This window comes from Petaurus breviceps, unplaced genomic scaffold, assembly GCF_028583685.1.
Source record: "Petaurus breviceps papuanus isolate PSGF00001 unplaced genomic scaffold, PetGlider_PUasm1.0 151, whole genome shotgun sequence".
NCBI lineage: Eukaryota > Metazoa > Chordata > Mammalia > Diprotodontia > Petauridae > Petaurus > Petaurus breviceps.
The window spans coordinates 24,545,615-24,559,899 of record NW_027185712.1 but is presented as its reverse complement, the minus strand read 5'-3'; the positions used below and the strand labels follow the sequence as shown (position 1 = coordinate 24,559,899).

General features: G+C 41.5%; 1 protein-coding gene and 1 long non-coding RNA gene across 6 annotated transcripts in view; both read right to left on the bottom strand.

Moving 5' to 3' along the window:
* IRX1 (iroquois homeobox 1) overlaps window positions 1-14,285 on the bottom strand; it is a 199,586-nt gene that overhangs the window by 184,141 nt on the left and 1,160 nt on the right. For 4 of the 5 annotated variants that reach the window (XR_011166190.1, XR_011166191.1, XM_069076833.1 and 1 more), the window contains exons 2-3: window positions 9,682-10,699; window positions 9,198-9,270 (exon numbers count right to left, since the gene is read on the bottom strand). Coding sequence is in view for 3 of the 5 variants with exons in the window: in XM_069076833.1 (XP_068932934.1) it covers window positions 9,198-9,270; window positions 9,682-10,699 (1,091 nt within the window). In the remaining 2 variants the exon portion in view is untranslated. Of the gene's footprint in view, window positions 1-8,363; window positions 8,820-9,197; window positions 9,271-9,681; window positions 10,700-14,285 lie in introns of those variants that run through there. The other variant, XM_069076841.1, reaches the window with a different exon arrangement.
* On the bottom strand, window positions 10,742-13,774 carry LOC138152764 (uncharacterized). The gene is made up of 2 exons (XR_011166192.1): window positions 13,580-13,774; window positions 10,742-12,614 (listed from the first exon to the last, which is right to left on the bottom strand). It is a non-coding gene; the product is annotated as an uncharacterized lncRNA (long non-coding RNA).

Here is a 14,285-nt window from a genome sequence, read left to right as displayed (position 1 = left end):
GTGATGGTATTTTTGGAGGTTTCCCCCATGTCTCCAATTTAAATATATATTATTAAACTATTTTCTCATAAATATTCCAGAATTCCTAATAGATGAATGTTTGATGTAAGCCTATAACACATCAAGAATTCTTGGGTGTAAGAACAGGGACTGCTGTGCAACATTTGGCATTCAGATGTATTGAGCTGCAGAGTTAATGCGTGATTAATTTTATTCATAAAAATGTTAATCACTTCATTGTGAGATCTTTTTAACATTCACTGCACCAAGCACCTTTTAACTTCTCTTGCCCACCATCTCACAGATGTATTTAATATTTTCAAACATTCTGCTGTTACTGAAGGAGCTTGGAATTAAGCATATTTTTAAAACACAACAATGACATATAATAACCAAAGGACAGTTAATATTGTAGGACTCTTTTTTCATGTTTAGACATGACTGGCTTTTCTTACATTGTCATTATCTTCATCATTTTTATCATCATCATTATTACTATCAGAATCTTCATTAGCATTGATTTGCTTTTTTTAAAATCACTGAAGATATTTTCCCCCTCTTTTTATGTATTCTCTCCACATAAAGCAAACTTCTGGCATATTAGGGAAAAAAAAAACTTAGAGAAAAGAAGTTTTAGAGAAAAAAAATGCCTTAAAAGGACTAAAATATGACGATGTTACCCACACCATTGTATTTCTGAAACAAGTAGCAAAACACAGCTGAAAGTGGTGTCCAGTGTTGGTGGGTGTGCCGGCTCTGCTCACTGACTTGTTGTTTCCAACTGGGCAAGGCTATTGTGTGCTCATTCAGCCAATGCACTCATGAAACTGGATAAATGGATTAATGGATCAGAGACACCATCGGCATCTTCAAAAGGAAAACAGCAGCCTGCAAAGAGACTGACATTTGTGTACTGGGGCAGAGGGTGTGTGAATGCTCTGCCTCTGCCAAAGGGACAAGACAGTGATAAACTTTCAACACTGACCACCTCACTTTGTGCGGCAATTCACCAACAAAATAAATGGATTGTGCTTCATTGTTTTTGAACCCTAGGCAGCACAGGGAAAGCCCTTCTTGAGCAGCCACAAAAGGACAATGTATTGTGTGGGGCCAACAACTCAAACTAAAGCCTTTAATTATCTATGGGTCAACAATACACCGAGAATAAGGAACAAAAATAAATGTTGCTATAAAAAATCGGCTTTAATTCTGCATGAAGTTTACTCCAGTGTCTTTCTAAGCTGTGTAGAGGAGAGGCACCCCCACACATTAATGGGGAGGGGGGTGTTCAAGACATTCTCGTTTTCATTGTTACATCTAACAAATGTCTAGTTGTCCTCCTTTGACGCATCGGGCAAATTGCAAGAAATCTCTTTAAATCGAACACTTAGGTCTAAAGCGTTCTTTTGATAAAAAAAAAAAAAAATGAAATGTGGTAGGAGGCTCCATAGCCATTTCTTTAAAGAAGAGGTAAATAAATGGACAATACACCTGCCCACCTAATAAGACACACATAAACACACACCTTTGGGGGGGGGCATTTCCTGCATTTCTCTCCCCACCCCTATCCCTGCTTATGTTTTAGAGGCCTTCTCACTTCTGAATGGATTCAGCTCCTGGAGAGTTTTCACTCTCTTGTCCATTACCCCCAGGCTCTTGCCAGGTACAAGAGGTAAAAGACTGCAGCAGGAGATTCTCTTGAGGTCCCATTTTGCTATAGGAGCCGAAGCTGCTCTCTTGGTGAGTGATTGTAAGAGACTTTGTAACTTTAACTCCTTAATGCAGTCTCTCTGCCCTCCTCCCCGGCTGTCACCACCACCCCTGGGGCAGCACACCCTCTCACTTCCCCAAGAACCATTTAACCCAGAACAAGAAGAGAGGAGAGGAAAGGAGGGGAGGGGAGGGGAGGGGAGGGGAAGGGAGGGGAGCCAAGCATGTCCCAAAGACAAGAACTTCTTGCCAAAGGCTTCATGAACAGGTTAAAGGAATCTCTGTCTCTGTCTTTTTTTCTCTGCCTGTCTCTGCCTCTCTCTGTCTGTCTCTCTGTCTTTCTCTGTGTCTCTGTCTGTCTCTGTCTTTCTGTCTCTCTCTCTGTCTCTGTCTCTCTCTCTCTCTCTCTCTCTCTCTCTCTCTCTCTCTCTCTCTCTTTCTCTCTCTCTCTCTCTCTCTCTCTCTCTCTCTCTCTCTCTCTCTCTCTCTCTCTCTCTCTCTCTCTCTCTCTCTCTCTCTCTCTCTCTCTCTCTCTCTCTCTCTCTCTCTCTCTCTCTCTCTCTCTCTCTCTCTCTCTCTCTCTCTCTCTCTCTCTCTCTCTCTCTCTCTCCTTACAAACAAGCTCTTTTATTTTGGACCCAATTCACTACCACAAGAGAAGTCTCAGAATCCATAGCACTGGCTTGCAGTAAGAGACCCCTTAACTGCTCAGTTCCAGCCATGTAAGAAAGCCAAACCTTTCTCGGGTGCCCCCACCCCTGCTCCGTCATAGTCTTGGTAACTCTCTGGGAAAGAAGGGTGTTTCTGCAGAGGCAGTTGGCGGCTGGAAGGCTGACCTTTAAGACTCACACCCTAACAAACTTATCAGCTATCCTGCTTTCTTTTTTCAGTCTCACTTCCATCCCACTCTCACCTCTCACCGCACTCTTGGGGAGCTCGGAATCTCCCCAAAAACTAAGTGCTGTTTCTCACTGTCCTTGCCTTGAATTAAAATGGACTCCTGAGTCGGTCTTTTTTGCCTTTCCCACCTGACTCAGGAGGCTGAGTATAAAGTAGGCCGGGGTGGAGATGCTTTCTGATCCTCCAACCTCTTCAAGGTTGCAGAATACACAACTCGAAGCCGGAGACTAACAGAGCAACACATCAAACCCCATACCATGGTAGTGCTTGTCTTAAAACTCGAAGCTGAAAAGCTGAAGTTAAAAGTCTCGTCACTGAAATAATATATTCTTTTTCCCCTCGAACAATCACCCCCCCCCTCCCCTTCATAAAGTAAGGGAAAAGAAATTTGGTTGTTAAAAAGATGCAGTGTCTGAATTCAGTCCTTCCTCTCCTCCGAGTTCACTTATGGCAGAAATGTCACACACAGTGGTCCTTCTTACTCAGCTGCTGGTCTAGGTCCCTCACCCCCACTTCTCCAAACTCTTCTCATCAGGCAGACACACCCTAGACTCTACCCTGTCTTTCTTCCCCTTCATGGATAGTTCTGAGGTTGGTCTCCTCATTAAAATCCGACTTGCATCTTTCTACAAAACTCTTGCTTCCTCCCTCCCCACCCCACCCCACCCCACCCCAATAGTTGAAAGACCAAAGTAGGTTATGCCAGCCGACCAACACCCAGGCGCACAAACTATAGTTGCCTTCTAAACCATTTCCCGACCAGATTCGTTTTCCCAAATTAATTTAATTTGCATTAAGCACAAGTATATAAATCACAGCTACTAACTATCCTTCCCTAATCCCTCCGGGTTAGGTAGCCCGGGGCCTGCTTCTGCTCCTGGCATAGGGGAAGGGCAAAAGAAAAGCAGCAGGGAGCAGGAAGAGGACTGGGGGAAAAGCAGGAACAGCTGAGACCCTGAGGCCTGAGAACTGTATTTTCCTAAAAGATTCAGGTGAAAATAACCAGACTCTGGTCCCAAATAATACATTTCTCTCATTGTAAGAGGATGGGAGTCTCAGAGGTCAAAACCGCAAAAGAAGTTCCATTATTGTCCCGTTGTTCATTATTGTTTTAATAGAGATGATTGGCTAAAAAAGAATCCATTCCAAGCAAAAACCAGGCAGCACTCCTGTTTGTCTGTCCCTTTCTCCCTCTCTCTCTTTCTTTTCCCTCTCTGATTTCCTTTTCCCTTGCCTTCCCTCCCTCCCTCCTCTCTCATTCCTTGCTCCCTCTTTGTAATAGTCTCATCTACAAGGACGATTGAAACTTTATAGTGCATGATTCATAGAGTGGCGCTGTACTTGGAGTCATGGTGCATATTACATTAATCAGTGTCAGGCCAGTAAAACAGAGATATGAATATGAATTCTCTGTATTGCAGAGGAGATAAATTCACTTGTGAATAATTGTTCATTGAGGGGAGGAGAGGAGAAGAGGGAGGGGAAAGAGAGAGAGAGAGAGAGAGAGAGAGAGAGAGAGAGAGAGAGAGAGAAAGTTACTTAGGAGGCTTAATCGGATCAATGATTGAAGCTGGACGTTAACACCTTTGAAAGAATGGACCTCTAACCTCTCTACCCCTTAGATAGCTGGTTCAGGAAAGAACTGTAGTCAATTAACACCAGGCAACAAGGTGGGCCAGAGGGGATTGTGAGGAAACAGACTGAGTATTGCACTTTCACAAGGGTTGTTAGTCACCTCATTGCTGCTGTCTCTTGGCTCTGGGAGTGAAAGAAAAACATGAAAGTTGGGGTAATGGTTGTTTCCTTCCCAAATACAAATATAAATAAATCATATCCAGGAGTGGGTGAAATTTTTTTTAAAGATACAAAAATCATGGGAAAAACTGACTGATTTCAACTTATGCAAACACTAGTTCCCTTTGCCTTGTAAAGTCTTTTAGGGGAATAATAATCACCCATGCCAAAGGCAGAATAGAGACTAAAATCTCATGCACATAGATATGCTATAAGTACAGCAGAGAGAAAATTGTGCATCTCTTCGTTTAGGGAATATTTTCCCATCTGAAAAGGTTAAGCCCTGCAGCAAGTTGCTGATACTTATGTGGCTGCATTTATTTTTTTTTTCCTTAGAGTGTCAGTGCCCATTTTACACAGCTGCCTCCCATTTCTGATCTCTCTTTAACTTCTAAAAGGAAAGGGAAGATGGAAGGTGCAAATTTGTGCATTTGGAAGTGTGAAGGGCTAGCTAGAATAGTAGCAACCTTTTTGACTCTTTCAGGAGAATGCTACTTTTCAAGACTTGCCATCTCTATTTCTAAGCATCATAATAGTCTAGAAGTCTTAGTAGGATAAAGTTCATGTGTGGCACATATGTCCAAAAGGACAAGTACCCCCTTTTGGTTGGTTGCTGATCCAAACATGACTGCAGCGTGCTAGATATGAACAGATTACACCAGGATTTTCAGAAATAGTGGAATCAAATTTTCAATTTTTGTGTTGCCCTGAAGTTGCATATATACATATATGTATATATATACACTCACATACATGCACATAGTATATTATATTATCCCTACATAACATTTATGTTATCTACATCATACAAATTATATATAGCATACATAAACAAAATGTGTATGTATGTGTATGTTTACTCACTCACTTTGCTGTTTTTTTTTCCCATGAAAGAATTCATTTGCTAAACGTAGAACATTGTGGAAGAACCAAAAAAAAAAAAAGCCCCAAATTCCAGCCTGCTAAATTCTTCCTGTTGTAAACACCTCCATGCAGTATATTCCCGTCCCAACTTAAATCAGACTACATACACGTCCACTTGCCTCAAACATGTTGCATCAAAACTTCAAGCAGAGAAAATGGAAATGAATCAAAATATAGGGCATAAAAATAAAAGAAATCAAAAAGCAGACAGGAGGACAGTTAAAGCCAATAACCTATGAAATTTGCGGAAAATGAAAGTTGTATAGCAATTAGAGGAAATGTTGATTTCTCTTTCACTAATATGCATTAACTCATTTGCTGTGGCTACACCTGCTTCTTCTAGGCCTGTGAAATCTTTAGAATTTCACTTTGGTAAATTAAGAGAAAGACAAAATGAAATACTTTTTTGACCTGCAAAGTAGTATTTGTAGGTGATTGTGTATCCAATTCCTAAAAAAAAAAAAAGGTTGATTGAGGTGTTTAGGGTGGAGAAACACTACTCTTCTCACAAATGAATGGTGCCATGCAGCAAATTAGCCTTCAGTAAAACAGATAAATACCATGAGACCTTAGACATAAATGAACAAGAACATCAGGGACGGAGTTTTATGCCCCTCTTTTATTGCACGCGAAAATGGTTTAGTTACAAATTACTCCAGGACATCCACGATTCTCACTTCCTGCAGAGATCCCACCCTTCCCCTAGAACTAAACTTAACCTAGTCTCACAGAATTAGTAGGTTCTGTCTCCGGCTCAGCACCTAGAGGATGAAATGGGACAACTTTCAATTTTAACGTTTTGGACTAAAACTCTCCTCACCTTAGAACCACAGAAACACCCAGACTTGGAGCCTATACATTTTAGCCCGAATGAGATGGGTGGTTTCTGGAGCAAACGCTTCTTAAAATAACATAACTTTCTTGAGGGGGGAGGGAAGTATAAGAATCACACAGACTTCCTTTCTCTGTTCCTCATCCACCCTCCCTCAATCTCCTCCAAACCTCTGATGAAGTCAAAGGATTCCCAGATTTCAATAGCCTACTACGGGAAGATAAACTACAGCAAGATTTCCTATTCTACTTTAGGTCCACAGAGGGCGCTGCGAGCCTTTCCAAATGTGTTCGCTGCCACTCAAGTGCACCAACGGCCACGCTCTCCTCTTCTACAAACCCTTGCTCACTTTCAGGCACACCTTAAGCGCCACACACAAACACACGCACTGCCTCTCTCTTACACACGCTTACTTTCAACAATTAAGGTCTCCTTTAAAGCTCCTCGTAATCCTTTCCCCTCCTCCCTCCACTCTTCGCCTTCCCATCCCCCATCCAGACCCTTTTCTTTTAAGCCAATTTGGCACCACTTTGTTTGCTTTAGCCTCACAGAACAGCATTGTATGCTTTTAAAATGTAATCTTTCCTTTTAAACGAAAGATGCCAGTTTATGAACGCCATGTGGGCAGCAAAGGAAAATGAGGCGGGGATGGGGGGGAGGAGGAAGCGGGGAGTGGGACGGGAGGGAAGAAGCAAGAAAACCTGCAGAAACTGTACAGTTGTCCCCGGCTCAAGCTGTTTCTGACTCTTTTTAACCGCTGACGGGGAGATATTTTATACAATCAAGTTGTTAGCAGTTGGTAGCAGTTTTGATTCCATGGAACTTTAAGTGCTCTCAGACTTTTAATTCAAAGCATTCTACCCTTTTAAACTTCCGAGTGCTTTTGGAAAAATCACTCTATTTTATTTGAAGTTGGAAAAGTTTATTAGAAATATGAATATTTGTGATACACTAATGTGTATTCTATTTTCCTATCTAAATATTGACAACTAAGGAAACTGCACTTCTGTTGAAGAAAGCCTAGAAAAAAATTTTTTTTTTCAAATAAAGTATAGATCTGCGACCATTTTAAAAAAATAAGCAAATTTAGAAATCAGTTCTCTCCATTCATTTGAAAGGCATAAGAAAAATAGTCTTTCTTTATTTGGTGATATTGTAGCTAAAATTAAAACCAGTTACTGTAACCTTGATAGGGATTTTATTAATATTTTATTTGAAACTCTCGTCTTGTTTCCGACAAGTGCTCTTTTGAGGTCGGTTCACTTTGGACTGGGCGTCCCCACATTATTTCTTAATGACTTTCCCAGATGCTTCTTTCCATTTTCCACCATCAACAACCATCTGGTATCTTATTAGCACCTCAATGCTCATTTAGTGTTCTCATTTGGGAGGGGAGAAAAGGAAACATTCAAAAATATTAAGAGTTTTAACGGATTGTCTTTGGAAGATTAATGCCTATATAAAACCATGGCGTTTATAAACTGGTTGCTTTTCCTCCACTACCCTCCCCCATTCTCTTTCTCATCACTTCAGAAATCTACACAGCACCTCTTGACTTAAACCCTGAGAAAAGCTCGCTGGCAAATTTTATTCCTGCTGGCCTATTACTAGAGTTTAAAAGAGCCTTCCAATTCCTCAACGTTTAGCTTAACTAAATAACTAAAAAATACATTCAAAATACAATTTCATACTCCATTATTTTTCCACTCTGCCCACAAAGCGGACTAGCGCCACAATTCACTGTCGAGCCAACTAGTTATAAATTGATTTAGAAACCGAAGTTATAGTTTGGGGGCAGTGATAGAAAATTCCTTTTTTCATTTTTCCCCCACTTAAAAATCATTTTATAAACTCTAGAAATCGAACTCACTTATGCTGTGGGAAAGGAACGCACCAGAGAAATTTCTGTATGATAGGAGTTTAAAAGAATAACTTTAATCTAATTGCCAACAGAAAAACTGAACTCTTAAAAAAAAACCTTATGTTTAAAATTCAAACATCTATACTAGAAAAACTCCTGTTTGTTTCTTTCATATATGGCAATAGCAATAAGCCAAGCATTTAGTTTGCCAACTTTTAAACTACAAGCACTTTAAGAATTCATTGAAGAATAATTGTAATAAGAAAAATGAGAATCTTTCAACAGGAATTCAAAATTCAGCTCTAGATTCTTCACATACAAAATACATCAGAAAGAGAAGAGTTCATAATTTCATTTAGTTTATTAGACAAAAATATATGATTTAGACAAGTTTCGCTGACCCGCTATTTACAATCTGAAATCACTATATACAGAAAGAAAAAAAAAAACACACATACAAACATATGGGGAACATTTACCAAACAAATAATCGAAGAATGGTTAGAATAACACGATCTGAAATGGTACAAAGGAGAAGGGATCCAACTACGATATGGAAGAATCGCTTTTATGGATTTGCACCTTATTGCAAAAAGTGATTGATGGGAGTCGTTTATATCATTTCCATTTTGTCCTTTATACCAGTCTCTGAAATATTTTTTTTATTCCTCCCCCGTGTCCCCTCCCACCCCACCCCTTTTTCCTCCCCCCAAACCCCTCAAAAAAAAAAAAACATTTAATCAAGCGGAAGGCAGAGCTGCTAAAATTCGCGGTGTTCCCTCTTGCTGAGCCAAAGAGCTGTAGGGGAAAAAATAGACGTAACAATTTGTCAGTAAAAAGACCAACTGAAAAGTATTACCTCGGCTTGCTTGGCTATTAAAACGAATGGGGAGCAAGAACCCCTTTTTAAACAAGGGAAGGAACTGACAGAACCTGCGAGTAGAAGCAGCAGCAGCAGCAATGCCCTTGAAGCTCCACTGTACTAAGTTTGCCCCCAAGTTACCAGTTCCCTAGAGTCCATTCCAAATGATTACGACTTGATGGGGGCGGGCTACTGTAACGCGCTTTTGGCTCTATCTTTATGATTAGCTCTAATTATCCTCCGGATTTACCCCTTCAACCTTCTTTTTCCCATAAGATTTAACATTACTTTAGGAAAATAAAACAACAACTCACTTGTCGCGGACAGGTTGAAAGGGCGATTTTAACTGCTGAGGAGGAGAGTCCGTCCTGGGTACATTTTCTCTTTCTAGGGGGAGGAAAACAGAAGCAGACCTTTTAAAAACCTGAATGAAGAGCCCACACTCCCACACCCCCAGGCAGAGACAGTGTTCAAGTCCCTCCTTTCCCAGAAGAGTTAGTCTATTCGACTCCCCCACATATCCAAAACAGTAGGTGATCTCACAGATTATCCAGCTACACAGACTTTCTCCGAAATGGTTTAGGAAACAACACAAAACTGTGGGCAGGATTTGTAAGCAGCCCAGGGTCCGTGTGCCTTGTCTTTTCTCTGATGAGGTCCCCAGAGGGATCCCTCAAGCCCCACAGAAATACTGAGTTTGAACTTAAGGAGATTTTTTTCCCTCCTGAACGAGGGGAGCTCCCGATCTTGCTGGCCAAGACTCTGGGTGGGGAAGCAGTCAGCGGCAAAGTAGTTTACCTGTGTGTTTTGGACTGGTTCTTTCTGAAGCTTTGTCGCTGTTGAGCGCCCCCAGAGTGGCTGTGAGCACGGAAGGCGCTTGCTGGGCCTGGAGGTGGTGGTTGTGATGTGCTGCGTGATGGTGATTAACTCCTAGGAAGGACCTAACATTCAAGAGAGAGCTCTGAGTGAGAAAAGCCCCGTTTGTCCAGTTGTGAAATTTGCCAATCTGGCACGTATAGAGTCCGTGGCTGGGCAGGAAAGCGGGGTGCTGGAGCTGAGGGGATGTGTGATTGACCTGGGAAGAGGGAGGGGGAGGCGGAGGCGGGGAGGACTTCAGGGCGCCATCGGGGCTGGTGGCAGTCTCCGCCAGAGACCAGATCTTGGGTTTATTATGAGGTGGCCCCTGCAAATTGCTTTGTCCGCTAGGGCTCAAGATCCGTGTGCTACTGTCAGAGGCGTCTTTCGACAGAGACAGAGAGTCTTTGGGTTTAAGTCCTTCAGGTCCCGATAAGGGTAACTCCTTCTCCTTGTCCAGGCTATCTTCTTCACTGGTCCTGAGATTCTCAGACTTTTCCTCCTCCTCCTCGTTGCTCTGTTCGCCGTCGTTCTCGTCAATCTTGTCGATATCTATGCTCTCCAGGTCGATCTCCTCATCATCTTCTGTCTTTTCTGGATCCCCTTCGTTGTCGCTGCCGAAAAGGTTTCCGTCCTCCTGGTCTTTGCTCCTTGCCCCCCAGGTCACTTTGTTCTCCTTCTTGAGCCTCCGGCGGGCATTGGCAAACCAGGTGGATACTTGGGTGAGGGTCATCTTGGTGATAATGGCCAGCATGATCTTCTCCCCTTTGGTGGGATAGGGGTTCTTGCGATGCTCATTCAACCAGGCCTTCAGGGTGCTGGTGCTCTCCCGAGTGGCATTCTTGGGCCTCCCTGGGTCCCCATATTGGAACTGTCCATAGGGGTAATAACCAGGAGCAGTATGGGCTGCGAAGGTCGCAGGGTGGACTCCTGGATTGTCTTTAAGTTCATACTGAGAACCCTGGAGCGACATATTCAAGGAGGGAGGAACGAAGGAGAGAGAGAGAGAGAGAGAGAGAGAGAGAGAGAGAGAGAGAGAGAGAGAGAGAGAGAGAGAGAGAGAGAGAGAGACAGAGAGAGAGAGAGAGAGAGAGAGAGAGAGAGAGAGAGAGAGAGAGAGAGAGAGAGAGAGAGAGAGAGAGAGAGAGAGAGAGAGAGAGAGAGAGAGTCTATGAGTCTCCATAATAAGTATAGCCAGGTTACAGTTCTTCCCTTCTCATAGGGTTAGATTATCTGCATTCAATGTCACTCAATGTACCCTCAAGTTTTTAGGAAGCATTGAGAATACATAGCCTCCTTCCCCCCACCACCAAAGTAGTACCATCCCCCCCCATACCACCACTATAACTCTCTTCAAAGTGGGGGGGGGAGGGAAGCAGGATATTTTATTAGAATTTTTGTCCCTGAAGATACTCTACACTTTTAAAGTGGGAGAAAAGGCAACAACTAAACTTAGCATTTCCCTAAAATAACTGCAGGCTCATTTTCTATCCACCTATCTTCCCTTCCCTTTCCTCCTCAGCATACCTCCTTCCCACCAAACAAGGATCAAAGTATGTAATAAAAGATTAATTTTTACTTTATCTTCAGCTAAAATGAATGTCTTTGAATTATAAAACTGAAAGTTGTTTGTTTTGTTTTTAATCAAGTAGCAAAATAAACAGTTCATACCCTCCCCCTCAACACCCATTTTATTCTGGGGATGGAAAACATAATGCCAGGTTCCTTTTACATATCTTTTAAATCCCACTCCAAATTAAAAAGAAAAAAAGAATGTCCTTTTAGCTTCAAATCAATCTTAATGGAATGCTAACAAGTATTTAAATAAGATACTACAGTGGACAGGTAATTTTGCATTACAGTCCTCTCCACAAACTCTTCCAAAAAACAAAAATAAATAAAAACAAAAATTCAACAAAATCCATTCTACAGCCTTTTCTATAAGCATAAAGGCATACAGTAAAATATTAACTTCTAAGAAAGTGGAAATCAGCTTCAAGAAATAGAAACTGACTCAGTCCTTCTAGAAATGCTATTTGGGTACTTTATCTTTTAAGTTTGGCTTTGATCTGGAAGAGCAAACACAAACCGTTTGCAAGCTTTTAGAGGCCATGATTTATTTGCAATCAATATTCTTTTTATCATCAGTAGTAAAACACAGCAAGTCAAATTATCCCATCAGGTGTTTTGGTAAATAACATTTTATCTTTCTAACAACCTCATTAGGCCTCATTATTACTGCAAATTGTCCAGACGTTTCTCACACAACTTTATCCTCTGACTTCCAAATACCTCATAATAAAAACCCAAGCTTTGAATTAGGATATGAAATTCAATTTCTTAGAACTATGAAACACACAACACAACACAAGGACAGACAGACAGACATTGTGAGCAAGATTTTTATTTAACCCCAAATATAATTATGGTTTGTTAATATGTTCACCAGATTTTAAATAGAGCTGTACTGGATTACCGCATCACCTAATCCCCATAGCATTTCCTTAAATGATAGACATTTGCATCAGGCCTTAATTTAAGAGGGAAATTTAATGACTTTCATTCATTCAATCAGTAAACATTTGTCGATCAAAAATAACTATTGGTAAAGGAAACATCTGGACTTTGAAAAGTTGCAAAGAGATGCTTTTTATTTCCTCCAAAATGTTTGACTGAAGGTTTAGGCAGAAAGCACCTAGAAAGACATTTCAGGGCTAAATTCCATTTTTATCTTTTATTACAGCAGTGGAGTTTCAGGCATTTTCTTTATCCTCTAATTTGGGTTATTTTAAAATGCTATTTCTGTCTCCTCTTTTCTGAGTTCTTTCTTGAAGAGACTACTTGTCAATTTCTTATCATTTTCTGTGGCAACTCTTCTGCAAGAGGAAAAAGGTAGGTTTCATGGAGGTTTTGCTTTGCTTTTGTAATAAGAAATTTGGAAGGTTGTCTGGGTGCAATTGAAGATTTTTTAGTTTGATAACTTGACACAATAATAGTTAAAGGAATAGAACTGAGAGTTCATGTGTCACTAGGCATATATTTATTTTAGACATTCTAGGAAGGTTAGTTTAATCTTCAGAGATCTTTTGAAAGAAATTTAAATCGGGGAGCAGCAGAAGACTAATATTCCTATCTGTTATCCATTGGTCCGGCACTTAGAAGTAAGTGCACTGTATACACACACACACACACACACACACACACACACACACACACACACACACACACACACACACCCCACAGTTTAAACCCCTACCTTACTACTCAGAAGTGAAAATAGATGTGTTAGAAAAGACCGGCCTATTTATTTCTCCTGCCACGAATTAAAGCAGGAATTTAAATTCTAACTTCCCTCCCCCAAAAAAATCTTAGAAAAGTCCAATTTATTTTAGAACAAATCATACTTTTCTCCCCCTCCCTCTCTTTGTAATACAATATGAAGCATTTTTCATATGATTCTAGTGAAAACTTTGGCAACTTAGGGAAGTCAAAGTAAACAAAGTTCTAGCGACGGAAAAAGTCATATTAATCTCAAATTCAAAAGCATCTCAAGTTCGGAAAGGTACCTGGTCCGGCTTCTTACATGCTTAGCAGTTCTCCTAGTTTCGTCTTTTTATTTTGTGACAGTTTTCGTCAGATAAAAGTCTAGTATGACTAAATTCACTTAAGATAAAATCAGCTGTCTAAAAGGTGAGCAAAGACAACCGAAGTAGGAGAGAGTCAGAAACAGAGCAACTCGTAGAAAGCAAACTTGGAGTAGAGAGGGAGTAATAGAAAAGTGTTCGTAAACAGAAAGCGAGATTGATAGGAAAATAAGAACACGAAGCGCTAGATCAGTTACCAAGAGGAAAATTGGAGTTTGGTTCCTCGTAGCCACAGCCCCCAGGAAGGATCAGTCCATCAGTCTCGTGTCCAGACCCAGACACACAGCAACCACTCCCCGATCTCTTTTAGAGATTCCCATCCCCCTCACTCGCTTTCCCACTCTTGCGCTTTGGGTGCTGGGAGCAGACAACCCTCGCGCCCCCCCCCTTCCCCCTACCCCAGACTGGCACCTCCAGCTTTTAACAAACCTCTCTTTCCTCTAGGGCTCTCCATAGCCAGAAATGGAGACGGAATCTAATCGCATTGAGTGCAGGAGGTTACCTACTGAGACTCTTGATTCCCACCCCCCCCCCCCCACCCCCTTTACCCTTTGGCTGTTGCCTCAATCGCTCTGAACAATCTGCTAAGTGGGGTCCAAGCTGCTGCAACAACCTAGCTACCCAAAAGCCAGCCGCTTATCATCTTCCCTCTTCTAGTTCTCAATTCAACTCCAAACACACAACACACACACACACACACACAGACGTACACAACACTCTTCTCCTCTCCTCCCCCCTCCCCCCTCTTTCCTTTTGCATCTGGACAATCCCTCTCCAAAAACCAAAGAAAGACTGATAGAGTCACAGAAAAAGGAGCAAAGGCAAGAAAAGAAGTGAATGAAAGCTGCAAGTTGATAAGAGAGAGAGAGAGAGAGAGAGAGAGAGAGAGAGAGAGAGAGAGAG